The 25,537-nt window shown below is 62.5% G+C and overlaps 2 protein-coding genes and 1 pseudogene across 4 annotated transcripts in view; 1 reads left to right on the top strand and 2 right to left on the bottom strand.

Moving 5' to 3' along the window:
- Nucleotides 1–19,642, bottom strand: part of PPM1G (protein phosphatase, Mg2+/Mn2+ dependent 1G) — a 29,218-nt gene extending 9,576 nt beyond the window's left edge. Inside the window, exons 1-4 of one of the 2 annotated variants that reach the window (XM_065055347.1) lie at nt 19,528–19,642; nt 9,901–9,970; nt 4,352–4,437; nt 2,814–2,946 (exon numbers count right to left, since the gene is read on the bottom strand). In XM_065055347.1, coding sequence (XP_064911419.1) covers nt 2,814–2,946; nt 4,352–4,437; nt 9,901–9,928 — 247 coding nt within the window. In that variant the 5' untranslated portion in view covers nt 9,929–9,970; nt 19,528–19,642. Of the gene's footprint in view, nt 1–2,813; nt 2,947–4,351; nt 4,438–9,900; nt 9,971–18,792; nt 19,172–19,527 lie in introns of those variants that run through there. The other variant, XM_065055348.1, reaches the window with a different exon arrangement.
- Nucleotides 4,444–8,472, bottom strand: LOC135579224 (cytochrome b-like; annotated as a pseudogene).
- Nucleotides 19,643–19,742: 100 nt separating the features above from the next.
- NRBP1 (nuclear receptor binding protein 1) overlaps nt 19,743–25,537 on the top strand; it is a 32,537-nt gene continuing 26,742 nt past the window's right edge. For both annotated transcript variants that reach the window (XM_065055344.1, XM_065055343.1), the window contains exons 1-2: nt 19,743–19,963; nt 20,168–20,390. In XM_065055344.1, coding sequence (XP_064911416.1) covers nt 20,184–20,390 — 207 coding nt within the window. In that variant the 5' untranslated portion in view covers nt 19,743–19,963; nt 20,168–20,183. The remainder of the gene's footprint in view (nt 19,964–20,167; nt 20,391–25,537) is intronic.

The following is a 25,537-nucleotide window of genomic DNA, read 5'->3' as shown; positions in this document are numbered from 1 at the left end:
GGGACATCACCGCTCCACAGCCGGGACACCACCGCTCCACAGCCGGGACACCACCGCTCCACAGCCGGGACATCACCGCTCCACAGCTGGGACATCACCGCTCCACAGCCGGACACCACCGCTCCACAGCTGGGACACCACCGCTCCACAGCCGGGACACCACCGCTCCACAGCCGGACACCACCGCTCCACAGCTGGGACATCACCGCTCCACAGCCGGGACATCACCGCTCCGCAGCCGGACACCACCGCTCCGCAGCCGGACACCACCGCTCCGCAGCCGGGACACCACCGCTCCGCAGCCGGGACACCACCGCTCCGCAGCCGGACACCACCGCCCCGCAGCCGGGACACCACCGCTCCGCAGCCGGGACACCACCGCTCCGCAGCCGGACACCACCGCTCCGCAGCCGGACACCACCGCTCCGCAGCCGGGACATCACCGCCCCGCAGCCGGACACCACCGCTCCGCAGCCGGACACCACCGCTCCACAGCCGGACACCACCGCTCCGCAGCTGGACACCACCGCCCCGCAGCCGGGACACCACCGCTCCACAGCTGGGACATCACCGCTCCACAGCCGGGACACCACCGCTCCGCAGCCGGACACCACCGCTCCGCAGCTGGACACCACCGCTCCACAGCCGGGACACCACCGCTCCACAGCCGGGACATCACCGCTCCACAGCTGGGACACCACCGCTCCACAGCTGGGACACCACCGCTCCACAGCCGGGACACCACCGCTCCACAGCCGGGACACCACCGCTCCACAGCTGGGACATCACCGCTCCGCAGCCGGGACATCACCGCTCCGCAGCCGGACACCACCGCTCCGCAGCCGGACACCACCGCTCCGCAGCCGGGACACCACCGCTCCGCAGCCGGGACACCACCGCTCCGCAGCCGGACACCACCGCCCCGCAGCCGGGACACCACCGCTCCGCAGCCGGGACACCACCGCTCCGCAGCCGGACACCACCGCTCCGCAGCCGGACACCACCGCTCCGCAGCCGGGACATCACCGCCCCGCAGCCGGACACCACCGCTCCGCAGCCGGACACCACCGCTCCGCAGCCGGACACCACCGCTCCACAGCCGGACACCACCGCTCCACAGCCGGACACCACCGCCCCGCAGCCGGGACACCACCGCTCCACAGCTGGGACATCACCGCTCCACAGCCGGGACACCACCGCTCCGCAGCCGGACACCACCGCTCCACAGCTGGGACACCACCGCTCCACAGCTGGGACACCACCGCTCCACAGCCGGGACATCACCGCTCCACAGCTGGGACATCACCGCTCCACAGCCGGACACCACCGCTCCACAGCCGGGACACCACCGCTCCACAGCCGGGACACCACCGCTCCACAGCCGGGACATCACCGCTCCACAGCTGGGACATCACCGCTCCACAGCCGGACACCACCGCTCCACAGCTGGGACACCACCGCTCCACAGCCGGGACACCACCGCTCCACAGCCGGGACACCACCGCTCCACAGCCGGGACACCACCGCTCCACAGCTGGGACATCACCGCTCCACAGCTGGACACCACCGCTCCACAGCCGGGACATCACCGCTCCACAGCTGGACACCACCGCTCCACAGCCGGGACACCACCGCTCCACAGCCGGGACATCACCGCTCCACAGCCGGGACACCACCGCTCCACAGCCGGACACCACCGCTCCACAGCTGGACATCACCGCTCCACAGCCGGACACCACCGCTCCACAGCCGGACACCACCGCTCCACAGCCGGACACCACCGCTCCACAGCCGGGACACCACCGCTCCACAGCCGGACACCACCGCTCCACAGCTGGACATCACCGCTCCACAGCCGGACACCACCGCTCCACAGCTGGACACCACCGCTCCGCAGCCGGACACCACCGCTCCACAGCCGGGACATCACCGCTCCACAGCCGGGACATCACCGCTCCACAGCCGGACATCACCGCTCCACAGCTGGACACCACCGCTCCGCAGCCGGACACCACCGCTCCGCAGCCGGACACCACCGCTCCACAGCCGGGACATCACCGCTCCACAGCCGGGACACCACCGCTCCACAGCCGGACACCACCGCTCCACAGCCGGACACCACCGCTCCACAGCTGGACACCACCGCTCCACAGCCGGACACCACCGCTCCACAGCCGGACACCACCGCTCCACAGCCGGGACACCACCGCTCCACAGCCGGACACCACCGCTCCACAGCTGGACATCACCGCTCCACAGCCGGACACCACCGCTCCACAGCTGGACACCACCGCTCCACAGCTGGACATCACCGCTCCACAGCCGGGACACCACCGCTCCACAGCCGGGACACCACCGCTCCACAGCCGGACACCACCGCTCCACAGCCGGACACCACCGCTCCACAGCCGGGACACCACCGCTCCACAGCCGGACACCACCGCTCCACAGCTGGACATCACCGCTCCACAGCCGGACACCACCGCTCCACAGCTGGACACCACCGCTCCACAGCTGGACATCACCGCTCCACAGCCGGGACATCACCGCTCCACAGCCGGGAGGCTCCTCACACACCCAGGACTCCGTGCCCCATGGACCGGCCCCACGGAAAACTGCAACCGAGCAGTTTCTTACTCCAGGATCACGGTACCCAGGGGATCGGAATTCACACAGCGCGGGGCTGGCCCTTCAACTCCAGATGAGATAACTCGGACTTCGGACAGAAACCTTCTGCTGAAGGGACCTGGCCCAGCTGGTCCCGTCCCTGTCCTGCCGCTCCTATCTGGTCTGTTTGGTGGCATCTGACTTACCATCATCTTCATCAGCAACTTTCTCCTTCTCGTCTTCATCCTCCTGGGGTCGCCCAGCCATCTGAGAGAGCTCTTTAATCACCTCCTCAGTGGTGAGCTTGGCATCTATGGCTAAGAAAGCATCTTCCAGGGCCTACGTATGAACACAGACATGAGAGCGTGCACAGTTCACCATCCCCGCAGGCCGCCTGTGTCTCACGCTGGGCAATCGCATCTCTTCAGACCGCGCGGCACACGGAATCGCAGAACAGCTGAGGATGGCGGGGACCGCTGGGGTCACCTTGTCCAGCCCCTGCTCCAGCAGGGACACCCAGAGCTGCTGCCCAGGGCCGTGCCCAGGCGGCTCCTGAGGAGCTCCAGGGATGGGGACCCCAGCATGGCCCTGGGCAGCCTGTCCCTGGGTCACCCTCACACTGAAAGAGCGTTTCCCGATGTTCAGAGGAACCCACCCAGGGCTTGTTTGTGCCTATGGCCTCTGGTCCCATCTCTGGGCACCCCTGGCAGAGCTTGGCTACTTCTGCCCTCCCTCTGGCAGGGGCTTCCACACCTGGATCCCACCCCATCCCACCCTATCCCATCCCATCCCCATCCCCATCCCTGCTCCAGGCTGAGCAGCCCCAGTTCCCCCAGTCCCTCGCTGGGCTCTCTCCAGTCTGTCCATGTCCCTCCTGTACCAGGGAGCCCAGCGCTGGGCCCAGCACTGAGCAGGGGGAAGGACCGTCCCCTCCATGCCCCTCCTGATAACACTCGCGCAGCCCAGGACACCATTCGCCACCTTGGCGGCGAGGGCACGCTGCTGGTTCGCGGTCAGCTCGGTGTCCACCAGCAGCCCCGGCACGCGCTGGCGCTCCGGGGTGGTTCCTCCCAGGCAGGACTTTGCGCTTTCCCTGGCCGAGCCTCACGCGTTCCCGCCCCCGTTCCTCCAGCCTCTCCAGACCCCTCTGCACTGCTGAGCGGCACCACCCCTGTCCCGGCTCTGTGTCACCGAGGGGACGCTCGGCCGCATCCTCCAGGTCATGGGATAGAGGAAACACGATACTGGGGTGCTTCAGCATGAGCACGAGCCACAAACTGGTTCCAGTTCGCTTTCTAGGCTGTCCCCAGCCCGGGTGTCCGTGGCCGTCCCCTCCCGCAGGCTCCGCAGATCCCCCAGGGACAGCCACGTCCCGTCGGAAATCAGTGCCGGGGAGAACTGCAGCAGGGGGTCGCCTGGTGGGAACGGGACATGAACCTCCTCAACTAGAGCTACCCCTGCCCACAAGAACAACCCACCAACACCACCCCGAGAGACAGCCCACGCCTCTGACCGGAACCAGTCTGAAAACTCAAAAGAGGGGAAAATAAAAGAAAGCTGGAAAACAGAAGGAAGTTTGTCTTTGAAAATGCAATCAACACCAATCAGCTCCTAGAAACGAGGAGGGCAAGCGCAACAGAGGCCACACAGACAGACCTCGGAGGGGCAGGGCCCTGCGCAGGAGTTCGCTACCTAAGCCAGGGCCTCCCCTGCGTCGGTGCTCAGGGCAGAGCGAGACGCTCACCTTCTGCAGCTTGCCTTCCTTGTACGCCTTCTGGTCTTTGATTATTTCAGGGAGATACTTGGCACAGTACAGGGCAACTTCTTCTCCTGAAAGAGAGCAGAGTCGGTTAAAGAGGCTGGTCCTGCCCGAGGCAAACACACTGAGCTCCTCAGCAAACCCTGGGACACAAAGCAGAACGAACCCAGCGTGGGACAGGCAGCGACAGCGCTGGGAGCTCCCGACAGCTCCAGCACAGCGGGACGCGCTGCGGACCCAGCAAACCTCCACCAGCTCTGGCCACGGCCACGAGCCTCCTGGCAGGGAACGGGCCCGTGTGGGCACTCAGGCCAACTGCTTAGGCCCGTCCTGCCTAGAAAGCTCTGGTTTGCACGTAAGCGCGGGGACAAACAAGCAGAGGAAAGGGAAGCATTTGGTCGGCACGAGCTCACTCTGAGAGCGTCATCGGCACAAAGAGTAACGAGGATCCCAGACTGGATGTGAGAACGTCTGGCGAAAGGAAGACTTGCCCTCGGCCAAGCAGGATCAGGCTAGAGACGGGTGACACAAATCTGACAGCCACAAACGCGTGGGCCCCACGGGACGCACCCGCGAGTGCAGAGGCAGCCGACGTGGCTGCTAAACCGCTCTCCAGCACCTTTGAAAGGCTGTGGAGACCAGGAGAGGTGCCTGAGCACTGGAAGAAAGCCAACGCCGCCCCAGTCCTCAAAAGGGCACGAAGGGCGACCCAGAAAACCACAGCCTAGCGAGCCCCACCTCACCGGGGAGAGCGGCGGAACAGCCGTTCTGCGTGGAAAGGAGGGGGCCCAGGAGTCAGCACGGGTTCACCACGGGAAATCTCACCTGAGCAGCCCGACAGCCTTGTCCGGTGTACGGCTGGCCGGGAGAGAGCGGGGGCGTCGTCTGCACCCACCGCCCTGCCCGCGCAACCCAGCTCCCTGCTCTGCCACCAAGAGGGGAGGGGACACACAGACACACGCGGAGAGGGACACGCGGGGAGGGGGGACGTGCGGGGAGGGGGGACGCGCGGGGAGGGGGGACGCGCGGGGAGGGGGGACGCGCGGGGAGGGGGGACGCGTGGGGAGGGGGGACGCGCGGGGAGGGGGGACGCGCGGGGAGGGGGGACGCGTGGGGAGGGGGGACGCGCGGGGAGGGGGGACGCGCCGCACACGGGGCGCAGCTCTGCAAGTGGAGCAGGAGCTGAGGGCGAAGCGCGAGCGGGTGACGCTGCCACCATCAGCGCAGCGACGCCAGAGGCCGAGGGCACGCGGTGGGGAGCGAAGGGGTGGCGGGAGTTGAGAGACACACAGAATCAGCAGACAAGGGACTCTTCAAACACGGCTGCAGAAGGGGATCAAGTGCCACCGACAGGGAACAGAAACCTCGCCAACCAGCCGCCGTTAGAACAGCGCTGCGCAAACATCGGCGCTGCGGACCCAAGCAAAGCGCCGGAGCTCTGTCCTGACCGCGCTGTCAGAACAGCGACCTGAGGGACACCAGGAGGGACCCCTGCATTGCAACTAAAGGCGATCAACACCAAGCTGGCCCGGCAGGAGGAGAAGTGACCGGCAGCCTGTGCAGATCACAAATGAAAAGGACAGACAGTTAAGGTCCATTGACATGGAACCAGGTCTTGCCAATCCAGCTCAACACCCGCTCTCAAAGATACCACGATTTGGGGTAATGAAACTAAACACACTGATGCAACAGATTTAGGTAAGGTATATAACTTGCATACATATTCTAATAATATACTATATATAGCTTACGTATCTGTATATGTATAGAAGAGAGCAGTCTGTTTAAGAAGTTAAACTTTCAAGACAGCACATGCTGAATAGGACAAAGAGCTGCCAGCTACCAACTGGACAAGGAACCGCGTCGGAAGCTGTTTGTCTGTGTTCCTGACGGTCTGCCTCCAGACCACGCTGCAACATCCTGATCAAAGAGCCAAAACACAATTCCTACGAGAAAATTACGGATAGAGCAGCGAATGACAACAGCGACGGTTCTTCCAGATGGGCCGACGAGCCGGGGCGCGCGGGGCTGCTCGGGGCAGCGTGCCTGCCGGCACGACGAGGGCGCGGTGCTGCACCGCGGTAGGAAAGCGGCCGGCAGATCCGAACGCTCTGCGGGGTGCTCCTGGGACACCAGGGCAGGAGCACACGGTGCCGCTGGTCACTGAGCTGCTCCCATGGGCGTACGGCAGCAGGCTAAAGTGAAATATGTAACGTGTAGCTCTGAATTCAGTGAAAAATAAATGTCTGGAGGATTCTCCAGAATGCGTACTTCTGTGTTCCTAAAAAATTATAGCAAGGGAGTGCTTTTGTTTGTGGAAGAGGCACGGAGTTCCGAGGGCGCGCGACAGACGGGCAGAAGGCGCAGCGCAGCAGCTCGGTCTCGGAGCGCGTCTCTGCACGGCCGGGCGCCGCTCACGGAGCTGCGTCTGGTCCAGGTCTGTGGCAGGAGCCACATCCGGTGGAACAGGGGACCGGGGGGGGTTGCATGGGCACTCTGCAAGGCTGCCGGACACCCGGCAGGGTCGGCCGCATCCGGACACGTGTGAGCACGGGCACGGGCAGCAAAAGGGCCTCCGAAGACACAGGTTCCTACCTCAGATCCTTCCCAGCACACGTACACGCACGAACCCACCCCACCTCATCCTCACAGGGCTGAGCGCAGATCCCACTCCAGATTTGCTCTGGATTTGGGCACATACACACCGTTAGAATGTAAAATAAAGCAAGCTCAGAGTCAAATAAGCTAGCTAACAACAAATACCACAGGATCGCTATGGACTGGAATACTATGCCAAAAGAGGAAAAGTTTTAGGACCTGAAGTCGCACCCTGAGACAGCGAGAGGCGAGAGACCCATCGCTCCGCATGCAGACCGGGGGAACCACAACAGGGCTGTGTTCAAATGGGACACCCTGGGAGGAGGAGAAAGGAGACCTCGCTGTGACAGCGTTGACCTCCGGAAAGGGGAGCGCGTGTCAGTGGGGACCCCGCTGACAGGGAGACGAAAAGCAGCGGCTGAGGCGCACGGGAGCGGAGGGCGAGCGGAGGGGGAGGGGAGGGCGAGCGGAGGGGGAGGGGAGGGCGAGCGGAGGGGGAGGGGAGGTCAGACCGGTCAGCCCCACCTCTGTCCCTGGGAAAGTAATGGAACGGCTTGTCCTTGGTGTCCTAGTTTGTTGGGGATAGGGCGTAGGATGGCGTATGCGAATAGAAAGTATCATTCTGGTTTAATATGAGCAGGTGCAAGTAGTGGGTTTGCGGGTGTAAAATTTTCTGGGTCTCCTAAAAGGTTGGGGGAGAATAGGGCCAGGGATATTAGAGGAAGGAGTATTAGCATGAAGCCGAGGATGTCTTTTAGGGAGAAGTAAGGGTGGAATGGAATTTTATCGCAGTTGGAAGAAATGCCTAGTGGGTTATTTGAGCCTGATTCACGTAGGAAGGTGAGGTGGATAATGGTGAGGCCTGCAATTATGAAAGAAAGGAGGAAGCGAAGGGTGAAAAATCGTGTTAATGTGGGGTTATCTACTGAGAATCCACCTCAGGCTCATGCGACGAGGGTTTGGCCGATGTAGGGAACAGCTGAGAACAGACTGGTAATGACTGTGGCTCCTCAGGGCAGGACGTATCCTACGAAGGCTGTGGCCATGAGGGTCAGTAGGAGGATGACTCCTGTATTTCAAGTTTCCTTGTAAAGGTAAGAGCCATGGTAAAGTCCTCGTCCGATGCGTAGGTGGACACAGATGAAGAAAAATGAGGCTCCGTTTGCGTGGAGGTTTCGGATTAGCCAGCCGTATTGTACGTTCCGGCACGTACGCGCGACAGATGAGAAGGCTAGGGCGCTGTCTGCAGCGTAACGTGCGGCAAGTAGCGGGCCGGTTAGGATTTGAGTTAGTAAGCAGATGCCTAACAGGGACCCAAAGTTCCATCAGGCGGAGACGTTTGAACGGGTGGGTAGGGGGGGTTGCTCCAGCACACCCTCGGAGAGGGTGGAACCTGAGCTCACAGCGCTCCAGACCAGCACACCCGGCACGTGAACACAGCACGCTGCAGAAACGGCAATAAACGGAATTAGCAGGCCCGTGGACACACACAGTGGGATGGGCAGAGGTCAAACACGCAGAGAACGTCACTAACTGGCCAGTGTGTGCTCAGAGGGTCCTCGAGCAGGACGAGAGGGCGGTTTAGTCAATCTACCCCATACAGATCTCCAAGGAGCTTTCAAATACACCAACAAGTGTTTTCCACAGCAGCTGCCCCGGAGAAGGAGCCAGGTGTGAGAGGAGCAGAGGGTTCCAGGACGGGGATGGCCGCGGCTCCTCGGAGACTCGCGGTGCTCAACCCCTACACAAACCACCTGGAAAAGAGGGCAGTGGGAAGCGACGGATCATCCCGGGTCATCAACACTAACATAACTTACAAAATGAAGCGTCACGAGCAAGATCTTGTGATTTCACGTGATACTGGCAGATGAGATTCCTCATCGATAAAAACAAGAACCTCCATGTGTACATTGGATGGACTCAAAACCGTCTGTTACTGCTTAGGAAAGATCTGGAAGAAACTGGAGACAGAGTTCCGAAATGTCAGCTTTACATCAAAACGGCCAACGCGTCGTTAGGAACCGTTACAAAAAGAACAGAGAATAAAGCAGCAGCACTCATGTGAGAACAAACTCAGGGTGTGTGTGCAGCCTGGACGCGGGCAGAGGCGCAGACCCGGGACGAGCGCAACCGGGGCGGCGGGGCCCACGGCACGGCCCGGCGCCTCACCGCCTGCGCGGAGTCCCCAGCGCGACCCTCGGCGCCACGTGTGTTTCATACAACAAACGCCGGTGTTTGAGCACACAGACCCCTGCGCAGCAGAGACGAGTCCAGGGCTCTTCGCACTGGAGGAAAGGACACCGAGCCCAAACCGCTGAAAGTGAGGCGTGCTCACGCAGTGATTACTCACTAACTCCTCGAGGGCGCTGGGGGCACTGCCGCGAAATTTTCAGGCAGCGGATTTAGGTCAAAGCCTTTTTTCAAATAATAAATTAAGTTCTATACAAAAGATCCTACACAAATAAACACGAAACACATAAATCTGGTTTAAAACGCAATCAGACAAATTCCCGAAGCGTCCCCCAAGAAGGCTCGAGCACGGGTAAGGTGAACGGTTGCAGCCCGTGCGCGGGCCGGGAGGCTGTCCGGGAACCACCTGCCTCCTCCCCGCCAAGCGGCTCTGCAGCCACCAGAGCACACCGGCCAGACCCGACCTTCGGCCTGAGCTCACGTAGTCACCGCTGCGGCGACCCCGTGCAGCTCATCCACCACAAAAACAGCCATTCCAGAAGGTTTCAAAGACAGAACACAAATCTCATTTCGATTTCCTGTTAACCCATGACCTTCCCCCTGGGAACCCCGAGGAAGGTTCGGAACCTTAGCTCATGATATCTACCAAAGGAAACGTGTCCCAAGAGGAGCCCGATTCCCAAGGACAGACAGACACTGCCGGAGCAGCCCTGAAGGGCCCTGGTGAGAGGGGGGGACGCAGTTACCTCCGTGTCCGTCGTAGACCGAGAACATGGCTGTTTCACTGTCCAGCTCGGGGATGCAGTTGTGCGCGTCCTGAAAGAGAGAGCAGAAGCCTGGAATGACACGGGTTGCGCTACACCCCGCAGAAAGAGGGAGAAGGGAGCAGGGAGGCTATCGGCACCGACACGGCATTCTTGAATCTGGAGGGACAGCCAGAGCGGTCAGAAAACCTCTCACATCCCCGAAAGCTCGCGTGGTGAGCATCCGTCCCCAAAGAGGGGCAGGGACCCGTAACGCTGTGCTGCTCTGTGCTGGAGCAGGAACCACCCTGGGCACCAGCGGCTGGGCTGGAAACCCCTCCAGACCCGCGGAACAACCCCAGACATGGCCGGGCTGGGGGGAACCAGCCCCTGTGCTGGGGGGAACCCGCCCCTGTGCTGGGGGGAACCAGCCCCTGTGCTGGGGGGAACCAGCCCCTGTGCTGGGGGGAACCAGCCCCTGTGCTGGGCGGAACCAGCCCCTGTGCTGGGGGGAACCAGCCCCTGAGCTGGGGAGAACCAGCCCCTGTGCTGGGCGGAACCAGCCCCTGTGCTGGGTGGAACCAGCCCCTGTGCTGGGCGGAACCAGCCCCTGTGCTGGGTGGAACCAGCCCCTGTGCTGGGCGGAACCAGCCCCTGTGCTGGGGAGAACCAGCCCCTGAGCTGGGGAGAACCAGCCCCTGAGCTGGGGAGAACCAGCCCCTGTGCTGGGCGGAACCAGCCCCTGTGCTGGGCGGAACCAGCCCCTGTGCTCAGGGTACCCGTGAGGCCCAGCAGAACCGACCCTGTGCTCGGGGTGCCCGTGAGGCCCAGCAGAACCGACCCTGTGCTCGGGGTACCCGTGAGGCCCAGCAGAACCGACCCTGTGCTCGGGGTACCCGTGACGCCCAGCAGAACCGACCCTGTGCTCGGGGTACCCGTGAGGCCCAGCAGAACCGACCCTGTGCTCGGGGTACCCGTGAGGCCCAGCAGAACCGACCCTGTGCTCGGGGTGCCCGTGAGGCCCAGCAGAACCGACCCTGTGCTCGGGGTGCCCGTGAGGCCCAGCAGAACCGACCCTGTGCTCGGGGTACCCGTGAGGCCCAGCAGAACCGACCCTGTGCTCGGGGTACCCGTGAGGCCCAGCAGAACCGACCCTGTGCTCGGGGTGCCCGTGAGGCCCGTGCCACCGCAGCAGCTCAGTCCGTAAGGAACACAAGGCACCAAGCTGTGCTCCGTCGCACAAACCGGTGCCTTGGCGGAGGACTCTCCAGCTGAGCGTAACTATGGAAATACAAGTTAAACTGGTACCAGTATGCAAGCCACTTCCCATACAGACAAATGCAGCTGGCTCGGGGTCACTGGTAGGGTCTGGCTGCTCCCACCAATGCTCTGCCCCATTCTTGCCAAACAAGAGCCACACAAAAAGAAAAGCCAGTGATGAAGCCAGACATCCAACACGGGGCCTCTGGACCTCGCGACTTCAACCAGCCGCAGGCCTTGCCTCTGCTCGTCAGGGTGAACACGGTCCCAGACGGCAGCGGTGCCTGTGCCACCAGCGCGGTGACAGGCAGCATGGCAGGACAGCGTCACCACGTCCGGCGGGAACAACCAACCGGGCTGGAAAACCTCCTGGGACAGAGGCTCCTTCCTGCACTTCTGGCCACGTGGGATGCTCCAGCATGGCACTGTCCTGTCCCTGGGGACACCCCAGGCCAGGCTGGACGGGGCTCTGAGCAGCCTGAGCTGGTGCAATGTCCCTGTCATGGCAGGGGACCGGGGAGCCGGGAAGGTCCCTCCAACCCAAACCGCCCTGTGACCCTGCGCTGGCCCCATGCCCGGCCAGCGCTGGCCCCTCTCAGTGCCGGTTCAGCAGCGTAGCCACGGACAAGCAACCGGGCAACTGGCAGTGCAAGCGCCAAAGCCCCCATCACACAGTACAAACCCCGGTACCAACTCAGGCCAGAACACCGTGCGGGACCTCGGAGCAGCTCCGGGGCAGATTGGAGGGAAGGTGCGTCCCAGGGGCACTGCAGGCGTCAATCAAACTGCGTCCAGCCGCTCCCAGACCACGAACAGCAGCACCAAGCTGTGCACACCGCGACCCCTCTCTCCTCAAGTCTCCCAGAGCAGCCGGCGTTGAAGGCGGCACCACCCAGACTACACAGGGGGGCCCCGGCCCCTCCCACCCCACGGCAGCAAACCGAACCGGGCTGGTGCAGCACAAAACTGGAACGGGCGACGGGCTGAATCTCCCTCCTAAAACACGGGTGGGCTGAACCTCTCTCCTAAACCAGAGATGAGCTGAACCTCTCTCCTAAACCAGAGATGAGCGGAACCTCTCTCCTAAACCAGAGATGAGCTGAACCTCTCTCCTAAACCACAGGTGGGCTGAACTTCTCTCTTAAACCAGAGATGAGCTGAACCTCTCTCCTAAACCACGGGTGGGCTGAACTTCTCTCTTAAACCAGAGATGAGCTGAACCTCTCTCCTAAACCAGAGATGAGCTGAACCTCTCTCCTAAACCAGAGATGAGCTGAACCTCTCTCCTAAACCAGAGATGAGCTGAACCTCTCTCCTAAACCAGAGATGAGCTGAACCTCTCTCCTAAACCAGAGATGAGCTGAACCTCTCTCCTAAACCAGAGATGAGCTGAACCTCTCTCCTAAACCACGGGTGGGCTGAACCTCTCTCCTAAACCAGAGATGAGCTGAACCTCTCTCCTAAACCAGAGATGAGCTGAACCTCTCTCCTAAACCAGAGATGAGCTGAACCTCTCTCCTAAACCAGAGATGAGCTGAACCTCTCTCCTAAACCACGGGTGGGCTGAACCTCTCTCCTAAACCAGAGATGAGCTGAACCTCTCTCCTAAACCAGAGATGAGCGGAACCTCTCTCCTAAACCAGAGATGAGCTGAACCTCTCTCCTAAACCAGAGATGAGCGGAACCTCTCTCCTAAACCAGAGATGAGCGGAACCTCTCTCCTAAACCAGAGATGAGCGGAACCTCTCTCCTAAACCAGAGATGAGCGGAACCTCTCTCCTAAACCAGAGATGAGCTGAACCTCTCTCCTAAACCACGGGTGGGCTGAACCTCTCTCCTAAACCAGAGATGAGCTGAACCTCTCTCCTAAACCACGGACGGCCTGAACCTCTCTCCTAAACCAGAGAGGAGCTTAAACTCTCTCCTAAACCACGGGTGGACTGAACCTCTCTCCTAAACCACGGGTGGGCTGAACCTCTCTCCTAAACCACGGGTGGGCTGAACCTCTCTCCTAAACCACGGACGGGCTGAACCTCTCTCCTAAACCGGAGATGAGCTGAACCTCTCTCCTAAACCACAGGTGGGCTGAACCTCTCTTCTAAACCAGAGATGAGCTGAACCTCTCTCCTAAACCACGGGTGGACTGAACCTCTCTCCTAAACCAGAGATGAGCGGAACCTCTCTCCTAAACCACGGACGGGCTGAACCTCTCTCCTAAACCAGAGATGGGCTGAACCTCTCTCCTAAACCAGAGATGGGCTGAACCTCTCTCCTAAACCAGAGATGGGCTGAACCTCTCTCCTAAACCACGGACGGGCTGAACCTCTCTCCTAAACCAGAGATGAGCTGAACCTCTCTCCTAAACCACGGACAGGCTGAACCTCTCTCCTAATTCATAGACGAGCTGAACCTCTCTCCTAAACCATAGATGAGCTGAACCTCTCTCCTAAACCATAGATGAGCTGAACCTCTCTCCTAAACCATAGATGAGCTGAACCTCTCTCCTAAACCATAGATGAGCTCAACCTCTCTCCTAAACCATGGATGGGCTGAATCTCTCTCCTAAACCACGGACGGGCTGAATCTCTCTCCTAAACCATGGATGGGCTGAACCTTTCTCCTAAACCACGGGTGGGCTGAACCTCTCTCCTAAACCAGAGATGGGCTGAACCTCTCTCCTAAACCACGGACGGGCTGAACCTCTCTCCTAAACCAGAGATGAGCTGAACCTCTCTCCTAAGCCACGGACGGGCTGAACCTCTCTCCTAAACCAGAGATGAGCTGAACCTCTCTCCTAAACCATAGATGAGCTGAACCTCTCTCCTAAACCATAGATGAGCTCAACCTCTCTCCTAAACCAGAGATGGGCTGAACCTCTCTCCTAAACCACGGACGGGCTGAACCTCTCTCCTAAACCATGGATGGGCTGAACCTTTCTCTTAAACCACGGGTGGGCTGAACCTCTCTCCTAAACCAGAGATGGGCTGAACCTCTCTCCTAAACCAGAGATGGGCTGAACCTCTCTCCTAAGCCACGGGTGGGCTGAGCCTCTCTCCTAAACCAGAGATGAGCTGAACCTCTCTCCTAAACCACGGACGGGCTGAACCTCTCTCCTAAACCAGAGATGGGCTGAACCTCTCTCCTAAACCAGAGATGGGCTGAACCTCTCTCCTAAACCACGGGTGGGCTGAACCTCTCTCCTAAACCAGAGATGAGCTGAACCTCTCTCCTAAACCACGGACGGGCTGAACCTCTCTCCTAAACCACGGATGGGCTGAACCTCTCTCCTAAACCACAGGTGGGCTGAGCCTCTCTCCTAAACCACAGGTGGGCTGAGCCTCTCTCCTAAACCATGGATGGGGTGAATCGCTCTCCCAAAATGCTCCTCCTGCCCCACTCATCTCCCAAGATTCCTTAAAGTTCAAGCCCTCACCCACCAGCTTACGCCCTGACCGCACCTCACAGGCTTTTGCCAGAGCAATCGTGATATTTAACCAGCGCGACCTGGTCTCTCTGCCGTGGTTCGAGTTCATCCCCTTAGAAGCCAAAGGCGCTGCAGCCGCCCCAGAACACTGCGCTTCCTGCCAGGGTCGAAGCTCTGGATGGATCCACAGCGCCAGGGCCAGCCCGTCCTCCGGAGCGCCCCAGAGCCCCGCTGCCCTGCAACTTCCACCGAGTGCCGAGGAAAACAGATAGAGCGAGGTTCTGGGTCTGCGCTGCACTTGGTGCAACGAAACTCTTGACAACGTGATGGAAAGCGTGTCTGAACAGGCAGATTAAATAATAGTTCAGAACAAAAATAATTACTCTGAATTATACCATAGGAAATTCAACCAGAGAGCTTGCTGGAAACAGCGAATGAAAATAAGAACCAGCATTTTTATGCTCACTGTTCAGAGCATTTACAGAAGTGAGTGAGATGGCAAAACCACAAGGAAGTAACTGGGGTAAGTCCCAGGTGACTGAGCAGCAGCTCACTCAGAGCAAGTAACGCAAACGCTGCGGCGGGGAGACCCGGAGCCTGCAGCACAACGCGTCTGCGCTGGGTCTGCGCAGCACCCACCGCTCGCCCGCTCTGCGCCGCTCCGGCGGGCTGGTGTCACCGCTGCCGTCACCCCTGTCCCCGCACCACGGAGAGCAGCCGGCTGGCTGTGACGGGCTGGTGTCACCCCCTGGTGTCACCCCCGTGTCCCCAGCACCCCAGAGAGCATCTGGCTGGCAGTGACAGGCTGGTGTCACCCCTCTGGTGTCCCCATCACCCTGAGCAGCTCAGAGAGCAGCCGGCTGGCGGTGACAGGCTGGTGTCACCCCCAGCACCCCAGAGAGCAGCCGGCTGGCTGTGACGGGCTGGTGTCACCCCCTGGTGTCACCCCCAGCACCCCAGAGAGCAGCCGGCTGACCATGACCAGAGGCTCTCGGTCACACGTCTCCATCCCTGCTGCCGCAGCCGTCGTCCTGCAGGTCACCGCGATCTGCTGCTCCCCGGGCCTGGCCACCAGCTCTCTGCTGCCTGTGCCCCTGGGGCTGGCGACGCCGGGTGTCCCCCAGCCCCCCCCGAGGTCACTGCAGCGCTGTGGAAACCAGCGTCTTTGAAACACCGAACAGCAAACTCAGTCAGAACTAGCGAACTATCTACAACTGAGAGTTAGTGTGACAAGCCTCCATATTTTGAACCAAATTGTTGCACTTTTGAAGCAAGGGCTCGCGTTCTGAGCTCAGCAGTGAAACGCCGCGGCACTCGGGCTGGCTGTGTCCCGGCAGAACAGGGGCCCCTCCCAGCCCCTCCGAAGTGCCTCCTGCACCTCTCCTCTCCGCGCCACAAAGTGCCTGCAGCTTCTCCCCTTTTCTTGTTTGCTTCACAGTACCCAACACTGGCTTTTTAGAATCCCTGTCCTCTGGGTCCCTGCTCTGCCCCAAACACTTCCTTATCCACAAAGCCACCTCTCTGGACTAAGAGTGGGTTTTTATTACAGTATTTCTTCAGAGCCTCCTCACTTGAGGGCTCCTGAAATATAAGTTAATCCTTTACACAAATTTCTGCTACCTAAAAGCGCCGTGTCCCACCCCCCGTACGCACCCTGAGCAGCTTCACTACCATGAGGCAGAACTAAAGCCTGGAGCGTGAACATCCGCTGGGAGCTTTCTCCAGGCCTCACAAGAGGGCAGAAGTACAACCAAAGACGAGCAGAGGCAACACCCGCAAACCAAGACGCAGAGAACAGCACGCAGCACCGGAACGGAGGAAAACGCAACAGAAATCAAATTCCGCTCAGCTGTATGCAAAACAACACCTTTCTCTCCCATCAGACTCAGAAGCCACGTGCAACAGGTTCAACTCGCACCACGGGCACTCCTGCCGGCTCCTCGCCCCCGTGATCCCAGCTGAACCACGGCTGTGCCGGTGCCCGCGGCACGGCAGCACCGCGGGGCGCGGAGCCCCGGGTCCAGCCAGCGCCCGCAAAGGTCAACCGCGGCGAGACCAGCCCCGAACAAGCAACATGGCGAGCCCACGTCCCACGTGAGGGACGCCCGAGCCCACCAGCACTACAGACAGGGCGACTCTGCCCTCCCGCACCTCAAAACACCTCAGCCTGAGCTGCGGACACCACAGCGACCTGCACCCACACCACAACCACCTCCTCAAAACACCTCAGCCTGAGCAGCACACACCACAGCGACCTGCACCCACACCACAACCACCTCCTCAAAACACCTCAGCCTGAGCTGCGGACACCACAGCGACCTGCACCCACACCACAACCACCTCCTCAAAACACCTCAGCCTGAGCAGCACACACCACAGTGACCTGCACCCACACCCCGACCACCTCCTCAAAACACCTCAGCCTGAGCAGCACACACCACAGCGACCTGCACCCACACCCCGCACAGGAGCCGATCACCATGCAGTGATCACGAGGCACCGCCGCGCTCCCCTAAGGCCTCCGAGGGTCACCAGGACAGAGCGGCTGAGACACCGTCACTCACAGTCAGCCAGGTACACACACACAGAGCCTGTCCTGAGACACCATCACTCACAGTCAGCCAGGTACACACACACAGACTGTCCTGAGACACCGTCACTCACAGTCAGCCAGGTACACACACACAGACTGTCCTGAGACACCGTCACTCACAGTCAGCCAGGTACACACATACGCACAGCCTGTCCTGACACACCATCACTCACAGGCAGCCTGGTACACACACACACACACACACACAGCCTGTCCTGAGACACCGTCACTCACAGTCAACCAGGTACACACACACACACACACAGCCTGTCCTGAGACACCGTCACTCACAGGCAGCTAGGTACACACACACAGCCTGTCCTGAGACACCGTCACTCACAGTCAGCCAGGTACACACACACACAGCCTGTCCTGAGACACTGTCACTCACAGTCAGCCAGGTACACACACACAGCCTGTCCTGAGACACCGTCACTCACAGTCAGCCAGGTACACACACACACAGCCTGTCCTGAGACACCGTCACTCACAGTCAGCCGGGCACACACAGACACACACACACACAGCCTGTCCTGAGACACCGTCACTCACAGTCAGCCGGGCACACACAGACACACACACACAGCCTGTCCTGAGACACTGTCACTCACAGTCAGCCGGGCACACACACACACACACACACACATACAGCCTGTCCTGAGAGCACGGCGTCAATTCTGCCACCTCTTCTGCCCTGGAAACTGGCGCCTGGGGTTCCACAGGATTCTGGTGCACACAGAAAAACCCCCGGTCACTCTTTTGTCACCTGTGAGGCTGCTGTAACATTTCAGCAGTAGCAAACTACCTGACAGTGCGGCCACGAAACCATATTTGCAGAAACCGAACCCCCAGCAGTCAGAACGGGACACCCCTGCGGCTGAGCCACGGGGCTGACAACAGGGCGGCTCCTTTACCTGGGACAGGGTGCAGGGACTAACGTTAATCCAGGTCTAACTTAGCCTGTTCGCTGCCTGGAAGGGAAAATAAACCAGTGCATTCATGGTACTCGCCAAGGGTGTTAAATTCAATGAACTAACAACCGCTGGTGAGACAAAGTCGTCCCAGCAGCCCAACTTCGCCCCTACAGAGCAGCTTTACAACGCAGCTCCAACGGGCGCCCTGCCCAGGGAGCAAAGCCCGGCTCCTGCAGCCAGACACGCACCTCCGGCGATTCACCCGCCCGGCACCAGCCCGGCAGGACGGCCACGGCCGCGCTGCCCGCAGGACGCCGAGAGCGGCGGGACACCTCCTCCCGTGAACCTGCCCGGCAGGGATCGCTCCCGGCACAGGGGGTCAAGCGAGGCAGACGCTTCAGGCCGGCCTGGGCAGCAACCAGGCTCTTCCCGGAGGATCCTCCGTTCGCTCTGCCGGCGCCCGCCCCCCAGCACGCCCTGCCCTGCCCGGCGCCCCCACCCGGGCTCCCGTTCCCCGCCGGGATGCCCCGGGCTGTACGAGCCCGAGCGCCCGGGCGATGTCTCCGCAGAGCGGGGCCGCTCCGGCCGGGCCGCGGCAGCCCCGGAGCGGCGGCTCCGCCGGGCGGGCCCCGCCGGGAGGGACGGGCCGACCGCGGGACAGCGGGCCGGGCCGTGCGGCCGGAGCCTCCCCCGCACACGCTCACCTCCATGGAGACGCGCCAGCCCTGCATGGCGCTGAAGCCGAAGTGCAGCGGGCGCGGCCCGAGCCCGGCGCCGTCCCCCGAGCTCTTCACCGTGTTGGGCTGCGACAGGTAGGCGCCCATGGCGCCGCGGCGGCCTCCCCCGGTGGGCCCGGCCCTCGGCCCTGCGCGGAGGGGGCGGCGGGAGCGCTGGCGGAGGGAGCGCTGGCGGCGGGAGCGCTGGCGGCGGGAGCGCTGGCGGGAACGGCCGGAGCGGCGGCGGGAGCGGCGGCGGGAGCGGGAGCGGCGGCGGGACGGGCCCAGCGCGGGCGGCGGAGCGGGAGCGGCGGAACCACCCACCGCCGAGCGGAAGTCGCGCGGCCGGAAGCGCGGGCTATAGAGTCGCCACGGGGGACGGCGCTCAGCCCGCGCCGCCGCTGAGCAGGGGCCGGAAGCGCCTACCATAGAGACGGGTGGTGGCTAGCGCGCCACGGGGGCCTGAAGCGCGCTCCGCGCGGCGGCCTCCGGCCCGCGGGGCTCGGCCGGCGCTCCCGACCCGCCTGTCAGCGGCACCCGGGACCGCCCGGTCCTGCGCCATCCCGGCACAGCCCGGGGGCTGCCACAGCCTTTCACGGGCCGGCTCGCCCTGCCGCCGCAGGGGGTGGGAGGCGCTAGCCGTCCCAGACAGCCGCTCTCCGAGCACATTCATCATACGGCGGGGGATGGGGAGGGGCACAGGGGACTTGGAACGGGCGGTACCGCCTCCTCCGCGCAGCCGGGACGGAGCAGCCCCCCAGCGAGATACGGGCCCGGCTGCCCGCGGCAGGAACCCCCGGTCCCCCGTCCTCACACAGCGGGGCCCCCGCCTCCCGTCGCCTTATATAACCTTAGCCCCGCCCACCGGCCCTCTGCCGGGCTCTCATTGGCCACCGCACGGGACCACGCCGCCCCGCCCTCGCCTCCTCACGGCCCTTCACGCACTGAGCTCCCGGGCGCCCCCTATCGTGTGCTGTACCCCAAAGCCCCGCCCGCCGGCCAATGCGCGGAGGCTGACGACACGTTCCCGGACTCTGATTGGCCGTCGGGCGGGAGGCCCCGCCCCGGACGGCGCGTTACGCAGCGCGGCGGTTGGCGGCCACGGCCCGTCTGCGGAGGAGCGACGCGCTTGGGGACCGGGAGGTGCCGGGCGAGCCCGGTAAGTGCGCGGCCTCGGGCTGCCGCTTCCCCCTCGCTGTATTCCCGTGCTGCCTTCCGCCGGCTCGGGCCGCAACCGACTCGGTCGGGCGCCACCAGTAGGCCCGGGGCGCGGCCCGGCTGACAGGCCCGGCGGGCGCGGCCCGGTCCGGCCTGGTCCCCCGGCCGGCTCGCCTCGCCTCACAGCCGCGCCTCCGGCCCGCAGGTTGTGCCACCGCAGCATGTCGGAGGGCGAGTCCAAGCAGGTGCCGAGCAGCGGCTCCGACTCCAAACCAGAGTCCGCGTCGTCAGGCCCGGGCATGACCTCGGTGTCTGCGCCGGTGGCCTCCGCGGCGCCGCCGGAGGAGGAGGAGGAGGAGGAGAGCGAGGACGAGTCCGAGATCCTCGAAGAGTCGCCGTGCGGCCGGTGGCAGAAACGGCGCGAGGAGGTGAGCGCGGGGCCGGTGCGGGGTGCGGGGCCGGGCGGGCGCTGGTCCTGCCCCCGGCTGCTCCCCTGGCCCCGGGTCAGCCCCCCGCCGAGGGGCCGGCGTGCTCCGGGGGCGGCAGGGAGGCGGATGCGGCCGTGGGACCGTCCGTCCGTGGGGTCAGGAGCGTGGAGGCTGGAGTGCAGTCGCTCCGCTCCCTGCGCGTCCGTGGGGCCGCGGCCCGCAGGCGGGCGCTGTCGGGGCAGCTGCCGGGGCCAGCAGGGACTGTCCTGCGCTCCTGCGTGCGTCTGTGTCGCAGCTCCTTTGCTCTGGGAGTAACAGAGCGATGACTAGAGAGCCCCTGGCGTTCCAAGGGGCTGTGAAGGGAGCAGCACCTGCTGCAGAGGCAGCCAGTTACCCAGGCTCAGCCGCCTTGAATTCTGCTTTGCTTTTGGGTTGCTGTGACGTCTTCAGTTAGGAAAAGCATCGCCGGCTCATGCAGACTTGTTTCTTGGCTTGTCTGATTCACATCCCCTTCTCGGTGCGTGTATCCAAATCCTCCTGTAGGTTAGATCTCGTTCTGGACCTCTCCTGTTTCCCACTCTCTGCTGTGCTCTGGTGATCTTACTGGGCCGGTCTCCACAAGCTGGTTTCTGCTTCGTGCTGGCTCAGTGGAACCTGCTCTGACTGCACAAGCCGCGTGCTGCGGGAGCCGCTGAGCGGCAGCTCCAGCGCTGCGGCACGACTGCTGGTGGAGCTTTTCTCCTCCAAATTGGGGCCGAGCATAGAGGTTTATCTGCTTTATCCATTATTATAGACACAGGGTAATTCAGGCTCTGGTGGTGGTGGAAATCATTTATTCTGATGCAAATGTGGAGGTCAAAGTAAGGTCAAGTATTCCCACAGATTTGTAGCTTTTCTTGCCTGAAAGCTGTCCTGGTTTTGTTAGCCCAGTCCCAGTGTGGTGTGGTAAGAAAGTGCCTTTTCTGGTGGAGCTCTTTGGTTTGGGTTGCAGTGCGGGGACTATCGCTATGAAGCTTTAATTACATCCACCACAATACATTCCTTACGGTGACGTGATGTGCTTTTTCCTGGGATCTGTGCTCTCCTTTGCAAAACGTGACGGTTTGGTAGGCTCTGGTGTTTTCTTTGGATTTCAGTTTCCCTATCTGCAGACAAATTAAGGCCCAAACACAGTAAGTTCCTTAACATTTTGGGATGGCTGGATTAGTGTTCTAGCTCGAGGAGGGGAGTGGCAGGGTGGTTCGGAGGCCCCTGTGTGTGAGGCGGATTGGCTTCATTTCACCTCGCAGGTGGAGGAGTGGCTGGTGAAGGCCGCAGGAACAGTTGTTGACTGACCTGGAGTGGGCTCGAGGTCTCCGGTTCCGGAGCCTTCGCCCGCCAGGGCTGCAGGGCCTCCCCGCGGGGGCGCTGGCGGTGCCCGACCCGCGCCGGCTGCCGCTGCCCGCCTGCGAGCGTGTCTCGCGCGTCTGAAAAACACATCCTGCAGTTAAATTCTGGTTTGTCTCTTAATTTTGTGTGCAAATTTGTGGCGTGACCGGGCCCCAGCCTGTGGAGCGGCGCCGACGCGTTTGGGATACCAGCCTTGCGTCCCGAGCGCCCTCGTGTCCCGCCTGGCGCGGGGCCGCGGTGGCGGCTCAGCCCGCGCTGAGGAAAAGGGCCGTGCCGCCCCGTCCCCGCGGCGCGGCCCCGGCCCTCGGCTCGGCGATGGGCGCTCCGGGCCCGAGCGCGGCAGCCGTGGGGGAGCAGGTTAGGGCGCGGTCCGAGAGAACAGCGGCTGGCCTGCGGTCCGTGTGCGCCGCTCGCCGTGAGCTGCGCACTTGTGCGTGCGTTCGGCGATGGAGTAACCGCGCCTAGAAAGACGAATAGCTGTGACGGTTTGTGAGCAGCTCCCTGGAGCGGGAGACGCGGGAGGGGCTGCGGGCCCGGGGCTGTCGCGGTGAGCCGGGAGGAGCGAGCGCTCGGGCTGCTTTCCCCCCGTCCGCAGGTTCGCGGCTCCCGAGCTCGCCGGCTCGCGCCTGCCGGCGAGCGCTGGTCCCGAGCGGCCCGCGGTGGCCGTGCCCGGCCCGCTGCCGGCGCTGGGGCCCGCCCCTTCTGCCGCCTCCGGGCGCCCGGCGGAGCCACCGGGACCGGGAGACCCGGGACGGGCCGCGGCGGGGCGGGGCGGCCTCGAGAAGGACAGCTGCGTCAGCCAATGGCAGGGGGCGCTAAGCGTTACATCACCAGCGCCAGCTCCCATAGGCTTAACCTGCCCTGGCCACGCCCAGCAACGCCCTGCGCCTCGTGTCGCGGCGGCTCCGCCGGTGTCGGGGCCGGGGAGCGGAGCGGAGCGGGGCCGGGGAGCGGAGCGGAGCGGAGCGGGGCCAGGCCCGCGCTGCCGGAGCGCCGCTCGCTGTGCCGGGCTCCTGCCCGAGCCGCCGCCGCCGCCGCCCGCTCCGGTTTCGTTCCGCTGCAGCGGTCCGGTCGCGTGCAGCGCAGCGGCCGGTGCCCGGCTCTCGGTTCTCCGTGCATTGCGCTGTGTGCGCGGTCCATGTCCAGAATCGGAGGCTGTCTTGGGCGGGAGGAGAAAAGTTTCAGCTGTTAGCACAATCAAGTTAGCGAGATTGGGAATTACATGGTCATGTCTTGGCTCCAGCAGCCCAGGCTAAGCTGTACGAGCTGATATGACTGGAAGTGTGTTGGTTCTCGAAGGGAAAGCAGCACCTGGAGCTGGTGTGAACTGGAGAGCAGCCCTGCAGGGTGAACGTGCTGCTGTCGGCAGCAGCTCTGCAGGAGCCAGCAGCGAGCCCGGGGACAAACCGTGTCCTGGGGACACCAAACAGCCCGACCAGCACCGAGGGGGTTGTCCCCCGTGCCCAGTGCGGCGCCCCACGGCTGGACAGGGACAGGAAGGTCCTGGGATGCATCCCGAGGAGGGGACAGAGCTGGGGAAGGGCTGGGGGGAGCGTCCCCTGTTCCCACTGCCCATCTGTCGTGGTGCCCGCAGCTGCAGCGGGTCATCGAGGGGCTGTTCGGATGCCTCTCAAACACCCGCGGCTCGGGGCATCGGCCGCCTCTCCCGGCCGCTGGTCCCGGGGCTCGTCACCCCCTTCCTCGTGTCCAGTCCGACGCTGTCTCCTTGAGGAGGGGGCAGAGGGAGGACCCGACTCGGGGCTGGGGGAGTCACGGGAGGGAGAGACTGGGGCTGGCAGGGTCTCCAGGCTTGTACCTGCCCTGTTCCTTTTGGCTTTTCTCCCTGACAAAAGCTCTTTTTTCGGCTGTCCTCGTGTCACACTCCATCCCCTTCCTTCAGTCAGCATGCATCATTTATATTTCCAAGTATCTTAAGAGTTACCAGCTATGCCTCCCAGGAGCTGGGCTCGATGCCTCCTGTCCCTGGGAGCCACACAGCCCGGACAGACAGAGGGACACGTGAGGGCAGGAAATCTTGTGCTCTGCTGCAGTGGGATCTTTTAACTTTCAGCCCGTGGTTGCTGCGTCGGGCCCGGCCAGCTCGTGTTAGTGGGGGGACTGAACCGTTCAGACCAGGATGGTCCTGTGCGTCGTCCTGCGTTCAACAGCGGCACTGACCGCGTTTCTCTCCGGGTGAGAAAACACACTGCGATTGCACAAGCCAAGACTTTGTAATAAATACTTTGTTATATAATATATATAGTAGCATATATATAATTCATTATTATAAGTGTCTTTGTAATGTGCGTGGTGAGCAGCCTGTTGAGTGAAGCTGCGTGGTGCTGCGGCTGTGGGAGCGGGCGGTTCCGTCGGGTGCGAGCGTCCGCGGGTTCGGAGGGGAAGGGCCCGGCAGAGCCGGCTGCGCGGGGCTCCCTCCGTGGTCGGGGCAGCTCGGCCAGCGCTGCTTCGTTCTGCGAGACCTCACGGGACGTGGAGCCCGTCACCACCAGGAGAAAAGGGAGAGCAGGAGAAAGGGCAGGCGCCTTTGCCCTTTCGCAGCCGCTGCAGGCCAGCGGGAGCTGGCGCTGGCTCCGTGCTGCGCAGCTCCAGCCGTGCGGGCTGCGCGTCTTCCCTGAGAACCCGAGACCTTGGGGCTGGCTTCTGTTTGGGCTCTTGCTGGCCATGAACGACCTCCCTTGAGAAGGAAATGGCCTTGTCTGTGCCTGATTGTTGTCCCGTGCTTGACATATTACTAACTCCTTTGCGAGCTCGGCGGCCGGAACGCTTTCCACGTTGTGCCCCCGCTTCAGTGGCTGCTGAGATGGAGAGGTTCATTTGTGCCTCGTCCCGCGAGACAAATCCCTCGTGCGTGAGCGTGTCTGCAGGTACCAGCCGCTGTGCTGGCTCCTTTCGCGGGTGTTCTGCGCGCGCGGTGAGCCGCAGACGGGTGACGAAGCCCCACGTGCGCCCGGGTGTGGGTTGGGCGCCCGTCTGTGCCGGGGGTGTTTCGGAGCGCAGGGCGGTCCCGCTGTGCTGCACCGTACAGTGCTGCTGGGGGCCCAGAGGAGTCATATAGGTGGCACCATTGTCCTTACTGCACTGCTGCTAGTTTACTTCTTTTCTTAGGAAGGACCTTGCTGGCACTGGAATAGGTGGTTCCCAGCCCTTCAGAACCCTTCGTGGCTGGAGGCTACAGCTGGATTTTAGTGCTCGGGCTAACATGCACTCTGTATCCATGCCAACGCTATGAAGTGGCGCTTGTTCCTGGGGAGCAGAGCCCGACCCCCCTGGCTCCAAGCTCCTTTCAGGCAGTTCAGAGATCAGAAGGTCTCCCCTCAGCTCCTGTTCTCCAGCTGAACCCCCAGGTCCCTCAGTCTCCATCACACTTGTGCTCCAGCCCCTCACCAGCTCCGTCTCTGGTCCCTGTCTCGCGGTCCCTGTGTCCCTGCAGAGCCGTCCCCCGACCTCGCGCGGTGCCGCTGTGCCCCAGCTCACCACCGATCCGCGCTGCGCGCGGGGGCACGGCCGCGCGGAACAGCTTGGGAAGCGTTCGAACAAGGAGACAGTCCTGCTGGTGGTGGCTGGGCACAGGGCTTGGCCAGCGGCTCATCTCGGTCCTTCTGTTTGTGCTTTTGTTTCTTCGCCCAAGCATCCCTTGAATATTGTACTCAAATCCTGTTGTTTGACCCCAAGCCTGCCTGTGTCCTGATGCTGTTGTACGTCCTGTGTCCTTTGTCCCTCTGCAGGTTGCTGGGGGC

Source organism: Columba livia, chromosome 3 (genome assembly GCF_036013475.1).
Source record: "Columba livia isolate bColLiv1 breed racing homer chromosome 3, bColLiv1.pat.W.v2, whole genome shotgun sequence".
In the NCBI taxonomy this organism is placed as follows: Eukaryota; Metazoa; Chordata; class Aves; order Columbiformes; family Columbidae; genus Columba; species Columba livia.
Note: the sequence above shows the minus strand (reverse complement) of the source record. Positions and strands in the feature narration are given on the sequence as shown.